General features: G+C 66.5%; 5 protein-coding genes across 5 annotated transcripts in view; 2 read left to right on the forward strand and 3 right to left on the reverse strand.

Moving 5' to 3' along the window:
- The window catches only part of TARBP2 (TARBP2 subunit of RISC loading complex), a 3470-nt gene extending 1072 nt beyond the window's left edge, over positions 1–2398 (forward strand). The window contains exons 3-7 of the mRNA XM_039708546.1: positions 38–146; positions 1078–1195; positions 1259–1386; positions 1698–1887; positions 1971–2398. Coding sequence (XP_039564480.1) covers positions 38–146; positions 1078–1195; positions 1259–1386; positions 1698–1887; positions 1971–2128 — 703 coding nt within the window. The 3' untranslated portion in view covers positions 2129–2398. The remainder of the gene's footprint in view (positions 1–37; positions 147–1077; positions 1196–1258; positions 1387–1697; positions 1888–1970) is intronic.
- A 64-nt stretch (positions 2399–2462) lies between these two features.
- Positions 2463–3223, reverse strand: LOC120501812 (collagen alpha-1(III) chain-like). The gene is made up of 2 exons (XM_039708509.1): positions 3121–3223; positions 2463–2934 (listed from the first exon to the last, which is right to left on the reverse strand). Exons 1-2 carry the CDS (start codon positions 3221–3223, stop codon positions 2579–2581), a joined length of 459 nt encoding a protein of 152 aa, XP_039564443.1. The 3' UTR covers positions 2463–2578.
- Positions 3224–4383: 1160 nt separating this feature from the next.
- On the forward strand, positions 4384–5654 carry LOC120501813 (RISC-loading complex subunit tarbp2-like; the record flags this gene model as incomplete). The annotated part of the gene is made up of 4 exons (XM_039708510.1): positions 4384–4567; positions 4650–4777; positions 5089–5278; positions 5362–5654. Coding segments are annotated over 4 exons (660 nt in total), but the record flags the coding sequence as incomplete, so codon positions are not given.
- Positions 5655–6030: 376 nt separating this feature from the next.
- Positions 6031–6675, reverse strand: NPFF (neuropeptide FF-amide peptide precursor). Its single transcript, XM_039708512.1, has 2 exons — positions 6401–6675; positions 6031–6148 (listed from the first exon to the last, which is right to left on the reverse strand). Exons 1-2 carry the CDS (start codon positions 6673–6675, stop codon positions 6031–6033), a joined length of 393 nt encoding a protein of 130 aa, XP_039564446.1.
- Positions 6676–9409: 2734 nt separating this feature from the next.
- LOC120501805 (cyclic AMP-dependent transcription factor ATF-7) overlaps positions 9410–18158 on the reverse strand; it is a 43436-nt gene continuing 34687 nt past the window's right edge. The window contains exons 6-12 of the mRNA XM_039708498.1: positions 17424–17581; positions 16327–16426; positions 15629–15742; positions 15111–15257; positions 14223–14420; positions 12881–12989; positions 9410–10618 (exon numbers count right to left, since the gene is read on the reverse strand). Of these exons, the coding sequence (XP_039564432.1) occupies positions 10398–10618; positions 12881–12989; positions 14223–14420; positions 15111–15257; positions 15629–15742; positions 16327–16426; positions 17424–17581 (1047 nt within the window). The 3' untranslated portion in view covers positions 9410–10397. The remainder of the gene's footprint in view (positions 10619–12880; positions 12990–14222; positions 14421–15110; positions 15258–15628; positions 15743–16326; positions 16427–17423; positions 17582–18158) is intronic.

Genomic DNA, 18158 nt, shown 5'->3' on the forward strand with positions numbered 1-18158 from the left:
CCCCCCCAACCCCCCCCGGCCCCTCTGGGCCCCCCAGGGGCCGTGGGTGCCCCCTGACCCCTGTGCCCCACAGGGGCCCCCCCCTGGAGATGAAGACGCCGGTGTCCCCCCCCCAGGCCGAGTGTAACCCCGTGGGGGCTCTGCAGGTGGGTGGCACCAGGGAGGGACAGCGGGACACCAGCGCCTGCCCCGCTCTGGGAGCCGTTCCTGGGCTGTTCCGGGGGCGATGGCCCTGGGGGGACGTGGCCCTGGGGGTGACCCTGCCCATCTGTGGGGTGGGGGGAACACGGTGGGGGCTCTTCCTCCTCTTTGGGACAGTTGTTCTTGTTTTGGGGACAGTCACCTCCTCCTGGGGACCGTTACCTCCATTTTGGGGCTGCTTATCCTCGTTTAGGGACAGTCATTCCCATTTTGGGGCTGCTTATCCCCGTTTAGGGACAGTCATTCCCATTTTGGGGCTGCTTATCCCTGTTTAGGGACAGTCATTCCCGTTTTGGGGTTGCTTATTCCCATACAGGGACAGTCATTCCTCTTTTGGGGCTGCTTATCCTCATTTAGGGAATTATTCCTCTTTTGGGGCTGTTTATCCCCATTTAGGGAGAGCTATTCCCATTTTCGGGCTGTTTATCCCCATTTAGGGAATTATTCCCATTTTGGGGCTCTTTATCCCCATTTAGGGACAGTCATTCCCATTTTGGGGCTGCTTATTCCTATATAGGGACAGTCATTCCTCTTTTGGGGCTGCTTATCCTCATTTAGGGAATTATTCCCATTTTTGGGCTGCTTATCCCCATTTAGAGAGAGTTATTCCCATTTTGGGGTTGCTTATCCCCTTTTAGGGAATTATTCCCATTTTTGGGCTGGTTATCCCCGTTTAGGGACAGTTATTCCTGCTTTGGTCTGCTTATCCCTCTTGTGGGGCCCCTTATCCCCATTTTTGGGCCGGTTATCCCCATTTTGGTGCCGGTTATCTCCCTTTTGGGTCCTGTTACCCCGCTGTGGGGCCGCTGATGGCGGCTCGGGGCTGTCCCCACGGGGGTGGCCGTGTCCCCACGGGGTGGCCGTGTCCCCTGGCAGGAGCTGGTGGTGCAGAAGGGCTGGCGCCTGCCCGAGTACACGGTGACGCAGGAGTCGGGGCCGGCGCACCGCAAGGAGTTCACCATGACGTGCCGCGTGGAGAGATTCGTGGAGATCGGTGAGGGCAGCCGGGGGTCCCGGGCAGGGCCGGGGGTCCCGGCTCACCCCAGCCCCTCCCCAGGCAGCGGCACCTCCAAGAAGCTGGCCAAGCGCAACGCGGCCGCCAAGATGCTGGTGAGGATCCACAACGTGCCCATGGAGCCGCGCGACGGCAGCGAGGCCGAGGGCGAGGAGGACCAGTTCAACATGGTACTGGGGCCACTGGGAGGGACACGGGCGCCCAGAGCCACCCCCGAGTCACACAGAGCCACCCCAGAGTCCCCCAGAGCCACCCTGGAGTCACCCAAAGTCCCCCAGAGCCACCCCAGAGCCACCCAGTGTCACCCAGCGTCCCCTCTGCCCCTGCTCCAGGCCGTGGGGAGGGCACCCTCTGGGTTTGGGGTGGTGGGTGACCCCGGGGGTGTCCCACTGTTCCCGGGGGGGTTCCCACACCTCGGGGGGGCTCGGGGCAGACCCCGGGGGCTGGGCAGGTCCCCGAGCGCCCCGTGCCCCCTCCCCAGACGTGCCCCCGGCTGGAGGGGCTGCGGGGCCGCGCCCCCGGCTGCACCTGGGACTCGCTGCGCAACTCGGCGGGCGAGAAGCTGGGCCAGCTGCGGAGCCGGGGGGGCAACCCCGCGCCGGGGGGGGCCTGCGCCCTCCTGCAGGAGCTCTCGGAGGAGCAGAGCTTCGCCATCAGCTACCTCGACATCGGTGAGCCCCCTCCTCCCCAGCCGGCACCCCGCGGGAGCCCCGGCCCGCCCCGGGGCCCTGGGGTGACCCCGCTGTGCCCCCAGACGCGCTGAGCCTCAGCGGGCTGCACCAGTGCCTGGTGGAGCTGTCCACGCAGCCGACCACGGTGTGCCACGGCACCGCCCCGTCCCGCGACGGCGCCCGCGCCCAGGCCGCCCGCAACGCGCTGCAGTACCTGCGCATCATGGCCGGGGGCAAGTGAGCCCTGCCCGGGGCAAGTGAGCCCTGCCCGGGGCAAGCAAACCCTGCCCGGGGCTAGCCAGCCCTGCCCGGGGCTAGCCAGCCCCGCCGGGCACGGGCACTGCCCCCCGCCCCCCGGGCAGCGCTCGGAGCTCCGGACATGGCCCCCACCCGCGCCCCTGCGCCGCCCCCGCTGCAGGTGGACAGACAGACGGACCTCAGGGCCCGGGACCCCCCTCTGGCCTGGCCCCCCGATCCGGAGGGTCCCCGGTGCCATCGGCCCCCCAGAATAAAGCTGGGGGGGTTTGTACTCCCCGTGTCCGTGTCTGCTTGGGGCCGGGGGGGGAAGGGGCGGGAGCCGCGTCCCCCCACCCGCCCCGGGGGAAGCAGAGCGAGGGCTCGGGGTGGGGGTGGGATCGCTTTATTGGGGGTGTTGGGAGCCCCCGGGGGCTCGGCCGGGCTCGGGCCGGGCTCAGCGGCGGCGGCCGAAGCGCTGCGGGGTCGCCATGGTCCAGAACGGGGCCGCAGGGGGGTCCCAGCTGCGGGGGCTGAGCCGGGCCCGGGGCCCCCCCTGCGGCCCCCAGCCCGACCTGCCGGGGGAACACGGCACCGTCGATCCGCACCGGGGACACGATGGGGACAGACAGAGGGACAGGGGTGGATGGGAGTGACGGACAGATGGACGGGCGGATGGATGGGAATGGGCTGAACACGGACACTTAATGGGGACCCCCAGCCCCGACCACCGACCCTTCTCAGGCACCCCCAAACCCCCCGGTCCCTCCCCACCTCCTGCGTCCCCGCGCTGTCCCCAGACCCCCCGGGCCCCTGTCCCCGCTCACCTGCGCGGCGCCGGGGGGGCCCCGGGGCGCTGCAGGGAGCGGAGCAGCGCTGCCAGCGCGGCGGCCCCGGGGGGCGGCCCCGGGGGGGCGGCGGCCTGAGGCGGGGGAGAACCGGGGCTCACAGCGGTCCTGGAACCGGAGAGAGACCCCCCAACCCCGAGCATCCCCCCACCACGCGGAGCCCCCGGGCCGGGGGTCCCGGGACAGGCGCGGGCGGAGCGCGGGGTCCCCGCCAGCAGCAGCAGCAGCAGCAGCAGCACCGGGCGCCCCGCCATCGCCAGCGCCGCCCTGCTTATCCCCGTTTAGGGACAGTCATTCCCATTTTGGGGCTGCTTATCCCCGTTTAGGGACAGTCATTCCCATTTTGGGGCTGCTTATCCCCGTTTAGGGACAGTCATTCCCATTTTGGGGCTGCTTATCCCCGTTTAGGGACAGTCATTCCCATTTTGGGGCTGCTTATCCCCGTTTAGGGACAGTCATTCCCATTTTGGGGCTGCTTATCCCCGTTTAGGGACAGTCATTCCCATTTTGGGGCTGCTTATCCCCGTTTAGGGACAGTCATTCCCATTTTGGGGCTGCTTATCCCCGTTTAGGGACAGTCATTCCCATTTTGGGGCTGCTTATCCCCGTTTAGGGACAGTCATTCCCATTTTGGGGCTGCTTATCCCCGTTTAGGGACAGTCATTCCCATTTTGGGGCTGCTTATCCCCGTTTAGGGACAGTCATTCCCATTTTGGGGCTGCTTATCCCCGTTTAGGGACAGTCATTCCCATTTTGGGGCTGCTTATCCCTATTTAGGGACAGTCATTCCCGTTTTGGGGTTGCTTATTCCCATACAGGGACAGTCATTCCTCTTTTGGGGCTGCTTATCCTCATTTAGGGAATTATTCCTCTTTTGGGGCTGTTTATCCCCATTTAGGGAGAGCTATTCCCATTTTCGGGCTGTTTATCCCCATTTAGGGAATTATTCCCATTTTGGGGCTCTTTATCCCCATTTAGGGACAGTCATTCCCATTTTGGGGCTGCTTATTCCTATATAGGGACAGTCGTTCCTCTTTTGGGGCTGCTTATCCTCATTTAGGGAATTATTCCCATTTTTGGGCTGCTTATCCCCATTTAGAGAGAGTTATTCCCATTTTGGGGTTGCTTATCCCCTTTTAGGGAATTATTCCCATTTTTGGGCTGGTTATCCCCGTTTAGGGACAGTTATTCCTGCTTTGGTCTGCTTATCCCTCTTTTGGGGCCCCTTATCTCCATTTTTGGGCCGGTTATCCCCATTTTTGGGCCAGTTATCCCCATTTTGGGCTGGTTATCTCCATTTTAGGGCTGGGTATCTCCATTTTGGGCTGGTTATCCCCATTTTGGGCCGGTTATCCCCATTTTGGTGCCGGTTATCTCCCTTTTGGGTCCTGTTACCCCGCTGTGGGGCCGCTGATGGCGGCTCGGGGCTGTCCCCACGGGGGTGGCCGTGTCCCCACGGGGTGGCCGTGTCCCCTGGCAGGAGCTGGTGGTGCAGAAGGGCTGGCGCCTGCCCGAGTACACGGTGACGCAGGAGTCGGGGCCGGCGCACCGCAAGGAGTTCACCATGACGTGCCGCGTGGAGAGATTCGTGGAGATCGGTGAGGGCAGCCGGGGGTCCCGGGCAGGGCCGGGGGTCCCGGGCAGGGCCGGGGGTCCCGGCTCACCCCAGCCCCTCCCCAGGCAGCGGCACCTCCAAGAAGCTGGCCAAGCGCAACGCGGCCGCCAAGATGCTGGTGAGGATCCACAACGTGCCCATGGAGCCGCGCGACGGCAGCGAGGCCGAGGGCGAGGAGGACCAGTTCAACATGGTACTGGGGCCACTGGGAGGGACACGGGCGCCCAGAGCCACCCCCGAGTCACACAGAGCCACCCCAGAGTCCCCCAGAGCCACCCTGGAGTCACCCAAAGTCCCCCAGAGCCACCCCAGAGCCACCCAGTGTCACCCAGCGTCCCCTCTGCCCCTGCTCCAGGCCGTGGGGAGGGCACCCTCTGGGTTTGGGGTGGTGGGTGACCCCGGGGGTGTCCCACTGTTCCCGGGGGGGTTCCCACACCTCGGGGGGGCTCAGGGCAGACCCCGGGGGCTGGGCAGGTCCCCGAGCGCCCCGTGCCCCCTCCCCAGACGTGCCCCCGGCTGGAGGGGCTGCGGGGCCGCGCCCCCGGCTGCACCTGGGACTCGCTGCGCAACTCGGCGGGCGAGAAGCTGGGCCAGCTGCGGAGCCGGGGGGGCAACCCCGCGCCGGGGGGGGCCTGCGCCCTCCTGCAGGAGCTCTCGGAGGAGCAGAGCTTCGCCATCAGCTACCTCGACATCGGTGAGCCCCCTCCTCCCCAGCCGGCACCCCGCGGGAGCCCCGGCCCGCCCCGGGGCCCTGGGGTGACCCCGCTGTGCCCCCAGACGCGCTGAGCCTCAGCGGGCTGCACCAGTGCCTGGTGGAGCTGTCCACGCAGCCGACCACGGTGTGCCACGGCACCGCCCCGTCCCGCGACGGCGCCCGCGCCCAGGCCGCCCGCAACGCGCTGCAGTACCTGCGCATCATGGCCGGGGGCAAGTGAGCCCTGCCCGGGGCAAGTGAGCCCTGCCCGGGGCAAGCCAGCCCTGCCGGGGGGCAAGGAAGCCCTGCCCGGGGCAAACAAACCCTGCCCGGGGCAAACAAACCCTGCCCGGGGCTAGCCAGCCCTGCCCGGGGCTAGCCAGCCCCGCCGGGCACGGGCACTGCCCCTCGCCCCCCGGGCAGCGCTCGGAGCTCCGGACATGGCCCCCACCCGCGCCCCTGCGCCGCCCCCGCTGCAGGTGGACAGACAGACGGACCTCAGGGCCCGGGACCCCCCTCTGGCCTGGCCCCCCGATCCGGAGGGTCCCCGGTGCCATCGGCCCCCCAGAATAAAGCTGGGGGGGTTTGTACTCCCCGTGTCCGTGTCTGCTTGGGGCCGGGGGGGGAAGGGGCGGGAGCCGCGTCCCCCCACCCGCCCCGGGGGAAGCAGAGCGAGGGCTCGGGGTGGGGGTGGGATCGCTTTATTGGGGGTGTTGGGAGCCCCCGGGGGCTCGGCCGGGCTCGGGCCGGGCTCAGCGGCGGCGGCCGAAGCGCTGCGGGGTCGCCATGGTCCAGAACGGGGCCGCAGGGGGGTCCCAGCTGCGGGGGCTGAGCCGGGCCCGGGGCCCCCCCTGCGGCCCCCAGCCCGACCTGCCGGGGGAACACGGCACCGTCGATCTGCACCGGGGACACGATGGGGACAGACAGAGGGACAGGGGTGGATGGGAGTGACGGACAGATGGACGGGCGGATGGATGGGAATGGGCTGAACACGGACACTTAATGGGGACCCCCAGCCCCGACCACCGACCCTTCTCAGGCACCCCCAAACCCCCCGGTCCCTCCCCACCTCCTGCGTCCCCGCGCTGTCCCCAGACCCCCCGGGCCCCTGTCCCCGCTCACCTGCGCGGCGCCGGGGGGGCCCCGGGGCGCTGCAGGGAGCGGAGCAGCGCTGCCAGCGCGGCGGCCCCGGGGGGCGGCCCCGGGGGGGCGGCGGCCTGAGGCGGGGGAGAACCGGGGCTCACAGCGGTCCTGGAACCGGAGAGAGACCCCCCAACCCCGAGCATCCCCCCACCACGCGGAGCCCCCGGGCCGGGGGTCCCGGGACAGGCGCGGGCGGAGCGCGGGGTCCCCGCCAGCAGCAGCAGCAGCAGCAGCAGCCACGGCCGCGCCGCCATCTGGCGGGAGCGGCCCCGGCCCCGCCGCCGTTAATGAAACACATTTAGCAGCCGCGACAGCCGCCCCCGGGGACAGACGGACGGACGGACGGATGGGCGGACGGGAAAGCCCCGCACCGCCCGGGCCCCGAACCGGCACCGCGGAGCGAGACCCCCGGGACCCCCGTCCTGCCCCGGGACTTCACGAGGCCACGACCCCCTGAGACGGGGACCCTTCCCCTGTCCCGCAACCAGCTCAGGAGCCCCAGACGGGGACCCCAACCAGCCCGTCACCCCCTCCGGTGGCCGCTGCGCGCTCCTGCAGCCCCGACGGCGCGGCCGCGGCTCCCCCGACCCCAAAGCAGCCGAAACGGCCCCAAAACACGCAGCGAGGGCTGGGACGCTGCGGTGTCCCCACAAGCAGCTCCCCGCTGACGGGTGACAGTCCCGGTGTCACCCTCGGGCCAGCGCCCCCACACCGGGAAGCCCCGGGGACAGCCGGGGGTGTCGGTGGCACACAGAGACACCGGGGGCGTCCCCGGCCCGCACCCCCACAAAGGGCAGCAGCCGGCGGCTCCTGGGTAATATTTTAATGTTATATTTGCAGCATAAATAAAAGGCACGTTACATGTTTGGTATGACACGGCCGAGGGCTGGGGGGGCTGGGACGGGTCCCCCGGGTCCCCCCCGGCCCCGGGCCCCGCGGGGGCTGTGAGGACCCGCTCACAGGAGCCCGGGCGGGCGGGGGTCCCTGGGGGGCTGCGGGGGGGTCAGCCCCGCGCGGCCGATCTACGATACATGGGTGCGTATAGGCGTCGATATGGACTGATAGATACTACACAGGTACTCGGGGGTCCTTTTTGGCTTCTTCCATTATTGATCGTCAAAGCTCGTGGCACAAAGCAGCTGGGGGCGGGGGGCGCGCCCGGGACCCTCCTCCCGCGTCCCTTCGGCACCTCCCGGGCTCGTTTTGGGGCGGGACTGGGGTGAACAGAGCAGGAACGGGTCCAGGAGCCCCGAAATGACACAATTCCCACCTGAGCCAAGAATCCCGGACAAAACTCCAGTGGAGGGGGGAAATGGGCACCAACTCTCCCCACCCCGCCCGATCCGGGGGATTTGGAGGCTGAAAAGGGAGGAGGAGGGAGGGAGCAGCTCCCCCCGGGGGGTTCCGGGGCCTGCTCTGCAGCCATTCGTTCCTACTCAATGATTCCCATAAAATCCACCAACCCCAAATCCCCGCACCCCGGGCTCCCCCAGCCCGGCCCCAGCAGCGCCGCGAGGAGCCCCCGGTGTCCCCCGGGGCAGGAGGGGACAGGAGCGGGGACAGGAGGAAGGCTCGGCCCCGGGATGCCCGGGGCTCCCGGAGCCGGGGCTGGCAGAGCAAAGTGCAGGTGCCCGGCGCTGCCGAGCGGGGCTGGGGGCTGCCACCCCCGGCAAAGCGAGAGGAATCAGCACGGAGCACAATCAGGGCAGGGCTTTGCCCCAAACTGGTCACGAAGTGAGGAGTGGCTGCTTTTGGGGTGGAACACGCGTGGAACGGGCACGGGGAGCTCCAGCCCTGCGAGTGAAGCGACAGCAGAGCCAGGAACAGCCGAGCCCGGAGTCAGCTCGGTCCCTGCTCGTCCCTGACCGCCTCTGGAGCTTTCCTGTGCCGGGATCTGCACAACTTTCAAGGCACTGGCGATGGGGGATGCGGGGATGGGGAGGAAGCTGCTCCTGCACCCCCATCCCGAGGGGGCCACGAGGATTCCCGGGAAGAGCAGCGAGGCATGACAACCCCATCAAAAACCCAGCCTCTCTCAGTGCCCCGAGGGCAAAACGAGGGGCCGGGAAGCTGCTGCCTTCCAGCCAAACACCACCTGGAATTTCCAGCCTTTGCTCACCCTGGTTCTGCCAGCCAGGCCCCCACGGCAAACGGGGACCCAGAGCTCAGCTCCTCCTCCCCCACGGACACCTCGGGAGGAGCTGCTGGGTCCTGCACACCCCCCAAAACAGGGGATCCCCCAAAACAGCTCTGAGCCCTCCCTGCGCCCCACCGGGGCCCTCCTGGCCCTGCACAGAAACACCCCGAGGGGACAGGGAGGGCTGGGAGCAGCTGGGAGCCCCGGGCTGGGCTTTGGAACAGCCCCAAGGGGAAAAGGGGGTCTGGGGGATGTAGGAGACCCCAACAAGGGATTCCCGAGGCTGGAGCACGGAGAGGAGCTGGGAGGAGCACGAGGACAAAGGGGAGTGTGGAGCAGCAGCACAAACCCACCCTGACCCCGATCCTGATCCCGATCCCAGCTGAGGAAAAGCTGCACAACAGGGAGGGGGAGAAGCTGGATTCCGTCTCTGGGAAAAGCCCAAAGCTCAGGACTTTCCCATCAGTGCTGAGATCCCAGTCTCTGCTCAGCCTTGGCTTTGGGTTTTGCTGTCCCTGGGAACCTTCCAAGTGTGGAGGAACCAACCAAAATCACCTGGACAAACCAACCTGGCTCCAAAGTGGCGAGTGCGACCTGAGGGGGGCTTGGCTGAGGAGGGACCTGGGAGGGGCAGGAATTCCAGGGGCTGCAGCAGTTCCACAGACCGGGACAAGATTCCTTCCCCATCCCAAAAACACGCAGCAGCCCTTCCCATTCCCATTCCCCCATTCCCATTCCCATTCCTCACTCCTCACTCCCCATTCCTGTTCCCATTCCCATTCCCGTTCCCATTCCCCATTCCCATTCCCATTCCCCATTCCCGTTCCCACTCCCCATTCCCCATTCCCGTTCCCACTCCCCATTCCCCACTCCCCATTCCCCATTCCCAGCTCTGGCAGCAGTGCCTGGGGAAGCTCTGGAGCCAGGCAGGGACACAGGGCACAGAGCCCGGTGTGCACCCAGCAGGACAGGGGACCCCTCCAGTTCCTCAGCGCGCAGGGTGGGATCTGGCCCTGCCCAGGCTCGGGGATCCTTTGTCTGCTCCGGCTGGAAGCCGCTCCGGCGGCTCTGTCACCGCCCCGGCCCCGCTCCCGTTCCCTCCCCACAATCCATGATTTAAGGCCACCACTGCTGAGGTCACCGAGGTCCGTGAGCGGGAGCTGATGTGGGCTGGGGGCTGGGGCTGCTCTGTCACTGCCAGCTGGGCCCTCCCGCGCCCCAGTCCCGGCGGCACCCGAGCCCCGTTTCCTGGGAACGCGGGAGCAGCCCTGCCAGCCCGTCCCTGTCCCCAGCCCCAGCCGCTGGGCTCAACCCAGAGCAGTGCTGCTTCCCAAAATCCACGGCTGGGGCAGAGAGGAGCCCTGCACGCCCGTCAGCTCAGAGCTCCGGGAGGCTCCTGGGGAAGGTGCAACGATGTGGGGAGTGGGGACAAGCCCGGGAGCAGCACGGGGCCAGCACGGAGTGTCACAGCCCCCTGCCCGGGGCACGGGGCCAGCACGGAGTGTCACAGCCCCCTGCCCGGGGCACGGGGCCAGCACAGAGTGTCACAGCCCCCTGCCCGGGGCCAGCACGGAGTGTCACAGCCCCCTGCCCGGGGCACGGGGCCAGCACGGAGTGTCACAGCCCCCTGCCTGGGGCACGGGGACAGCGCCTGGGGCTCGCCCGCAGTTTAGTGTTGGCCACGGAGCCCCGGAGCCCGCCCTTCGCGGGGGCTGCGCCGGGGGAAAGCGGCAGAGCTGCCCTTACCTCAGAACAGAACAGAACAGAAGGGATAAAACCCCGAAAGGAAAGGGAAGGTCCCGCGGCCCGGGGCCGCGCTCAGTCCGTGGCCCGGGGCCATCATCTGCCGGCAGACTGCGACTGTGGGGCCATGATGACGTGCGAGGCCACGGGCACGGCCAGCTCTGTCCTTTGCCCGGCCATCTGCGCCAGCACCGAGGTGGCCACGGCCTCGGCGGCCGAGCGCGCGGCGCTGAGCCCGTTGGGCGCGGCCGAGGCCGAGCTGTGCTGGATGACGGGCGCGGGCGAGCCCGTGGGCTCCGAGCTCTCCTTGGGGCTCTCTGCAGGGAGAACGGCAGCCAGAGAGCGGGGTCAGCGACGGGGACAGCGGGAGGGGACAGAGAGGGACAGTGAGGGATGGGGGGGACAGTGAGGGACTGGGGTGGGAATGGCGCTGGATTGGATTTGGGAATGGTGCTGGATTGGATTTGGGAATGGTGCTGGATTTGATTTGGGAATGGTGCTGGTCTGGATTTGGGAATGGCGCTGGTCTGGATTTGGGAATAGTGCTGGATTTGATTTGGGAATGGCGCTGGATTGGATTTGGGAATGGCGCTGGATTTGATTTGGGAATGGTGCTGGTCTGGATTTGGGAATGGCGCTGGTCTGGATTTGGGAATAGTGCTGGATTTGATTTGGGAATGGCGCTGGCCCAGAGGGGGATCAGGGACCAGCAGGAACAGGCTGGACACTCCAGCCTGGAGCAGAGAGAATCCAGCCCCACGGAATGTGGAACCTTTGGGCAGGGCTGGGACAGGAGCAGGACACAAGGATCCTCCCCGCCCTCCCCATCCCAAGGAGAAGCAGGCTGATCCTCCCGAATTCCAGGCAGGAAGCAGCACAGCTTCCCGAGGAGGGCAGCACTGGCACAACCTTCATCCCACCATCCATTCCTCGTTAACAGGAGTTAATTTCCCCTCAGGTTTTGGAGCCGAGGCTGAGCAGCCCCTTCCCCACCTGCCAGGGGGAGCAGGATCCCTCAGCAGGGCCAGGAGCTGGGCTTTCGGGGCTGTTTTTCACCTAAATCACCTGCTTTGCTCTTTATTGCTCCCCAAGATGTTAAAATCAATCAGAGCCCATCACAGGGCTCTGCCTGCTCCCTTTGTCTGGGAATTTGCAGCACCATGAGGGGACGGGGGCAGACAAAGGCAGAGCCCTCCTTCCCTTTGTTCAGGGCCTTCCAGAATTTTGGGAGGCAGAGCTGCGGGGCCAGGGGATCACCTGGGAGCTCTGGGATGCCCCAGAGCTGCCAGCAGGGAATTCCACCTCCCTTTGCAAGAGCAAACAAAGGCAGGAGCTGGATGTGAAACTGGGGCTGGGGAAGATCAGGTGTGGGGTTCAACCTTGCCCTGGGCTGGGGGAGGTCGAGCAGAGCAATCTCCTCAATCTCCCCCCTGGCACCCCACCCTGGAGATCCACAATAAAGCTCCCAGCTCCATCAGGGACCCGGGGCTTTGTCCAGGACCTCCTGGCCACAAATCTCGGCCATACAAAGGGGCAGAGGGGAGGGGGCAGTCTCAGTTTTAGCCTTCAGATGTGTGATGAATTCCTGCTGCTGTGGGGAACGGGGAGGGGAATTGGGAGCCTGGGGATGAGCAGGGAGAAGCAGGGAGCCCCCAGGCTCTGCAGGGCTGGGACGTGGGGACCTGGGGACATCTGAGGGACTCTGAGCCACCCAGGGGTGGCAGTGGCTGTGCCAGACCCCTCCAGCACATCCCTGTGCCTCACCAGGCAGGGCAGAATCCCACAGACCCAGGCAGGGGGCAAGGCACAGCCCCCAAGGACAGTGAATTTGAAATTTTTAGATTTTTTTTTGTTTTTCTCCCTGGTTTTCTGCAGTTTCCATTCTCTCAGCTCATCCTCCCATTTTTCCAAGGAACACTAGAGGACTCCAGCGTCCTCCCAAAGCCTCTCAGCAGCTGGAATTTGTATTGCAGGGAGGGCAGCAGGACCCAGATCGTGTTTAGCTCCCGGGTTGGTTATAATGAAACAGGCAGCATTAAAAAAAAATGATGGGAAGAAAAGGAGATAAAAAAGAGCCTTTTTCTTTTTTTTTTAACTCCCAAGCCGAGCCAGCTCGGTGGGAATGGCAGAGAATGAGCAATGGAGCTCCATGATGTCATGGAGAGAGTCTGGCCTCTCCTGACTCGGCCTTTGCTGTGGAGCAGCAGATTTGGCACTTGAGGGGGATGATCAAGGCTTGGCTGGCCGCCAGAGCAGGGGGGCTGCAGCCACACCAGGCACCCCCGGGGAGGGACAGGGACACAAACCCTGCCCGGGGCACTGCCCTGGCAGCCAGTGCCACCCCAAGGTCAAAGGGACAGCCTGGGGACCCTCCTCAGCAGGAGGTGGGCACAAATGTCCTGGGGGGGCTCTGAGGGGTCTTTGGGGTGTCCTGTGCCCAGCCCAGGCGTTCTGCACTCCCTGCTGTGTCCTGGGCAGTGACCCTGAGTGACAGGGGGTGGCAGGGGGTGGCAGGCACAGCATGGGGACAGTCCCCCCCTCCCTGGCAGCAGAGCCAGCCCAGCCCAGCCATCACTCACCCAGGTAGCCCTGGGTCTTCTTCTGCAGGGCGGTGACGGGACAGTCCTTGTGGGCCAGCAGCAGCTGCTTCAGCTGAGCCACCTCGTTCCTGAGCAGCGTCACCTCGTTCTGAGGGGACACACACACACCCCCGTGTCACCCGCAGCAGCCCAGGCCCTGCCAGCCTCCCCTGCTCTGATCCGAGGTGCCCCCAGCTCGGGAGGGGAGCTCCTGCTGGGGACACTGGCCAAGGGCCAGCAGCACTCTGGGGACAGTGGCCAAGGGGGTTTCCTGTCCCTGGCTGGGGTCACTGAGCTCCTCCTGAGCCCTCCTGCCAGTGCCACCCGTGCCAGGCACACCTGGAGTGCTGCTGTGGGACACGGGCAGTGACAGCTCTGCCTCCAAAACCTCCTCAGAGCGTCCCCCTGAGACGTGGGGGGGAGCAGCTGAAACCCCAAAAGTGCCCAAGGGAAGAGCTGCTCTAGGTGTCCTGGGAGGGAACAAAGCCAGGGCTGTGCCAGGGCCATACCAGCACTGTGCCAGCGGCGTGCCAGGGCTGTGTCTGGCCATACCAGCGCTGTGCCAGGGCTGCGCCAAGGCTGTGCCAGTGCTGTGCTAGCCCTGTGCCAGGGCTGTACCAGGGCTGCACCACGGCCGTACCAGGGCCATGCCAGGGCCGTACTAAGGCTGTACCAGGGCCATGCCAAGGCTGCACCACGGCTGTACCAGGGCCGTACCAGCACCGTGCCAGGGCTGTGCTCAGCCCCGTTACATACTCACGCTCAGCTGGATGTTCTGGCTGGTGAGCTCCTCGGCCTTCTTCTCCAGGGAGGACACCCAGAGCTTGCGCTTCTGCCGGCAGCGCGAGGCGGCCGCGCGGTTCCGCTCCAGGAAGCGCTGCCGCCGCTCGTCCGGGTCCTCGTCGGCCGCCCGCCGCCGCCGCCCGCCCGTGCTGGGCGTGGGCTGGGCAGCGGCGTGCCAGGGCTGTGTCTGGCCATACCAGCGCTGTGCCAGGGCTGCGCCAAGGCTGTGCCAGTGCTGTGCTAGCCCTGTGCCAGGGCTGCACCAGGGCTGCACCACGGCCGTACCAGGGCCATGCCAAGGCTGCACCAGGGCTGCACCACGGCCGTACCAGGGCCATGCCAAGGCTGCACCAGGGCTGCACCACGGCCGTACCAGGGCCATGCCAAGGCTGCACCAGGGCTGCACCACGGCCGTACCAGGGCCATGCCAAGGCTGCACCAGGGCTGCACCACGGCCGTACCAGGGCCATGCCAAGGCTGCACCAGGGCTGTACGAGGGCCGTAGCAGCACCGTGCCAGCGGCGCGCCAGGGCTGTGCTCAGCCCCGTTACATACTCACGCTCAGCTGGATGTTCTGGCTGGTGAGCTCCTCGGCCTTCTTCTCCAGGGAGGACACCCAGAGCTTGCGCTTCTGCCGGCAGCGCGAGGCGGCCGCGCGGTTCCGCTCCAGGAAGCGCTGCCGCCGCTCGTCCGGGTCCTCGTCGGCCGCCCGCCGCCGCCGCCCGCCCGTGCTGGGCGTGGGCTGGGCAGGGGACACCTGCGGGGACGGGGGACAGGGGACAGGGGACAGGGGCAGCCTCAGCAGCAGCTCTGGGGACAGGCAGGACGCGGCGCTGGCACCGCCGAGCAGAGCTCGGTGCCGCTCTCGGGGCGGCAGATAATCCCGGCTTTTAAGCAGGTAATTGGCTTTAAAAATGAATTTTCCCCTCAAAACCTGCAGCCAAACCAGCCCTTGGAGGCAGTGGGGAACGGGAGGTTGTGCAGAGCCCCGGTTTTACCCGGGAGAACAAAGGAAGAGCAGCCCCGGCCCCGCAGACCGCGGGCCAGCCCAGCCCCACTGCAGCACATGGAGATGGAACTGCAAGGCCACCCGAGCCCGGAGCAGGTGGCCACGCTGATGGAAGGCTGGCATTTGGCTGGCTGCAGCAGCCAGCCCAGCTGACTGCCTGACAGGGAAGCGTTTAACCCCCGAAGTGGGCGGGGAGGAGAGAGGGGAGATGCTCCTTCCCAGCTCCGGGCAGAGGAAGGCGGGCTGCAGCCCCTGCCTGGTGGGCTGAGCGCCCCAGCGCTGGAGCAGCACTGAAAGAACAGGTTTTAACCCATTCTGCAGCGCAGGGAGCACGCTGGGAGGTTTCCTGCTCCTTGCCAAGCCCTGGCAGCCCCCGCGTGCCCAGCCCAGCCCCCGGGGAGCAGCAGCAGCAGCAGCAGCAGCAGCGGCAGCACAGACCTGTGGCTGGGCTGGGGAGGGGGCGTCGGGGTGCTGGCCCAGCACCTGGCTCTGCTCTGGCCGCGCCGTCACCATGGTGCTGGCCGAGCCCACCACCAGGCTGCTGCCGTTCAGCGAGGACGACGCTGCCAGGCTGGCCTTCAGCCTCTGCCAGGGGAGCAAAAGGGACATCAGAGGAGCTGCCAGCGCCCCCAGCAGCCCCTGCCACCCTGAGCACCCCGCTGGCAACGGGCACCAGCAGCGCCCAGTTCACTGGGCAGTGCCCAGCCCAGCCCAGTGGGCAGTGCCCAGCCCACACCCGCTGCTGGCACTGGCAGCAATTCCCTGCCCAGCTGGCAGCCCCAGGCACTGAGCAGGCTGCAGAGCCCAAGTGTCCCCAAGTGCCCACAGCGGATCTGGGGGGTGGAGAGGGACCCTGGTAATAAATCCCTTCCCTGGCTCTTTGGGAAGGGGAAAAGCTCCCAGGCAGGAGCTGCTGGAGGCTGAGGGACCCCCGTGACCCCCTCCCTGCCACTCACCATTTTGGCTTCGGAGTGCACCGGGAGGCCTGAGGGCGAGAGGGACCCGCTGCTGTTGATGGGGGGCCCGGGAATGCCAGGGATGTTGGGCACCATGGCCACGGGCCGGGCCAGCTGCCAGGGGAGCAGGACAGCAGCGTTGGCACGTGGAGCAGCTCTGCAGGAGCCCCCTGACACAGCAGCTCTGCCAACCCTGACAAACTCCTGTCACCTGTGACTTGATGTCACCCACGGCCGTGGCCACGGTGCCCGCGTCAGAATCGCCCAGCACGGAGCACAGGGAAGGGGCAGCTCCTTCCCTTCCCTTCCCTTCCCTTCCCTTCCCTTCCCGGAGAAGGCCGGCGCATCCCCTTCCCTTCCCTTCCCTTCCCGGTGCCGTTCCCTGCCCCAGTGGCCGCAGTGGCCGCAGTGTCCAGCATGGCCGGCCGTGCTCCCTGCCAGCCCAGCTGCCCTGGGAGCAGGCTGTTCCAAATGGAAGCAGCTCCTGGGGACGCTGTGGCTGCCAGCCCTGGCCTGGCAGTGCCAGCCATCTGTCGGGGCACGGGTTTGGATCTTTCCAAAGGGCTGATTGCCCTCTGGTGCGGTGCTGTTACTGCTGCCCCTGCCCCTCCTGCAGCCCCCTGGCTCCGAGGGGAGATGGAGACACGGAGAGTGTGGGCAGGGCAGGGCAGGGCAGGCAGTCTGGAAGCTCCTCTCACCGAGATGACAGAAGGCATCTGCACGGGGGGCCCGGGCAGCACGGGCATGGTCTGGCCGTTGGCGAGCTGCACGACGAGCGGGAGGGAGCCGCTGGGAGACCTGCAAGGCAACGGCTCTGCACCACTGCCCGGGCATGCCAGGGCCACAGGGCCACGCCTGCACCTCCCGAGGGCCCGGCGTGGCCCCTGAAGGCAGCCCCCTTCCTTCCCGTGCAGGGCCTGCCATGCTCTGGGCCGCAGCCCCCAGGAGCTCCAGGGCAACCAGGAGCAGGTCCTGAGCCGTGCCAGGGCCAACAGCCCCCGAGGCAGGGCCAGCAGCTCGGAGGCCACACTTCAGAGGCACCAAACACGGCCTGAGGCAATCCCTGAGCCATCCCAGCTCCCGAGACAATCCCTGAGACAACCCCTGAGACAATCCCTCAGACAATCCCTGGCACAATCCCTGACACAATCCCTGACACAATCCCAGACACAATCCCTGACACATTCCCTGACACAATCCCTGAGACAACCCCTGAGACAATCCCAGACACAATCCTGAGCCATCCCAGCACACAATCCATTCCCTGACACAACCCCAGACACAACCCCAGACACAATCCCTGACACAATCCCTGACACAATCCCTGAGACAACCCCAGACACAATCCCTGACACATTCCCTGACACAATCCCTGACACAATCCCTGACACAACCCCAAGCCATCCCAGCTCCAGACACAACCCCAGACACATTCCCTGACACAATCCCTGACACAATCCCTGACACATTCCCTGAAACAATCCCTGACACAATCCCAGACACAATCCCTGACACAACCCCAGACACAACCCCAAGCCATCCCAGCTCCAGACACATTCCCCACCAGCCGGCGCCGTGCCGAGCCCAGGGAGCTCTTTCATCTCTCCCCACGGTGAGTTTTGCCTCGTTTCACCGAGTTTTGCCTCGCTCCCCAGCTCCAGGACAATCAGTTCCTGCTCCCTGCACGCCACCGCGCCGTGCTGCCGCAGCCGGAGCGTGGCAGCCGTGACAGCCCCGGCGTGGCAGCCCCTCCAGGCAACTCCTGGGCTGGAATCCCTGCTCCGTGCGTACTCACCCCAGCTGTCTGTTGGAGGGGGGGGCCTGGGTGATGACGGAGGTGGGGGACGGCAGCGTGGGGTGCAGGGGGTCGTAGCCCAGGTGCAGCGGCAGCGAGCCCGGCCGCACGATGGTGGGCGTGGGCGTGGAGAGGATCACGGGCTTGGAGGGGCCCTCCTGCGGGGCAGAGCACACAACAGGGGCTGCTGACTGCCAGCTCCTCACACCGCCACGGCTCTCCCTCCTGCAGCCTCCAGAATTCAGAAACTGAGGGGAGCACATCACCCACGGCTCACGGGCAGGGGGGATTGGCTCCAGCCCCTCAGCCTGGGGTGTTTGAGAGGGAGCTGAAGCTCCAGCCCCTCCATTCGGGGTGTCTGAGAGGGAGCTGAAGCTCCAGCCCCTCCATTCGGGGTGTCTGAGAGGGAGCTGAAGCTCCAGCCCTTCCATTTGGGGTGTTTGAGAGGGAGCTGAAGCTCCAGCCCCTCCATTCGGGGTGTCTGAGAGGGAGCTGAAGCTCCAGCCCCTCCATTCGGGGTGTTTGAGAGGGAGCTGAAGCTCCAGCCCTTCCATTTGGGGTGTTTGAGAGGGAGCTGAAGCTCCAGCCCCTCCATTTGGGGTGTTTTAAGAGCTCCAGCCCCTCCATTCGGGGCGCTTTAGAAAGGGGTGAATCTCCAGCCCCTCTGCCTGTCCCTTCAGCCCAAAGCAGGCTCAGAAGAGCCCAGCCCGGCCCTGAGGAGCCCAGCTGGGCCCC

The sequence above is a fragment of the Passer montanus genome, unplaced genomic scaffold (genome assembly GCF_014805655.1).
Source record: "Passer montanus isolate IOZ18808 unplaced genomic scaffold, ASM1480565v1 scaffold204, whole genome shotgun sequence".
Lineage (NCBI taxonomy): Eukaryota > Metazoa > Chordata > Aves > Passeriformes > Passeridae > Passer > Passer montanus.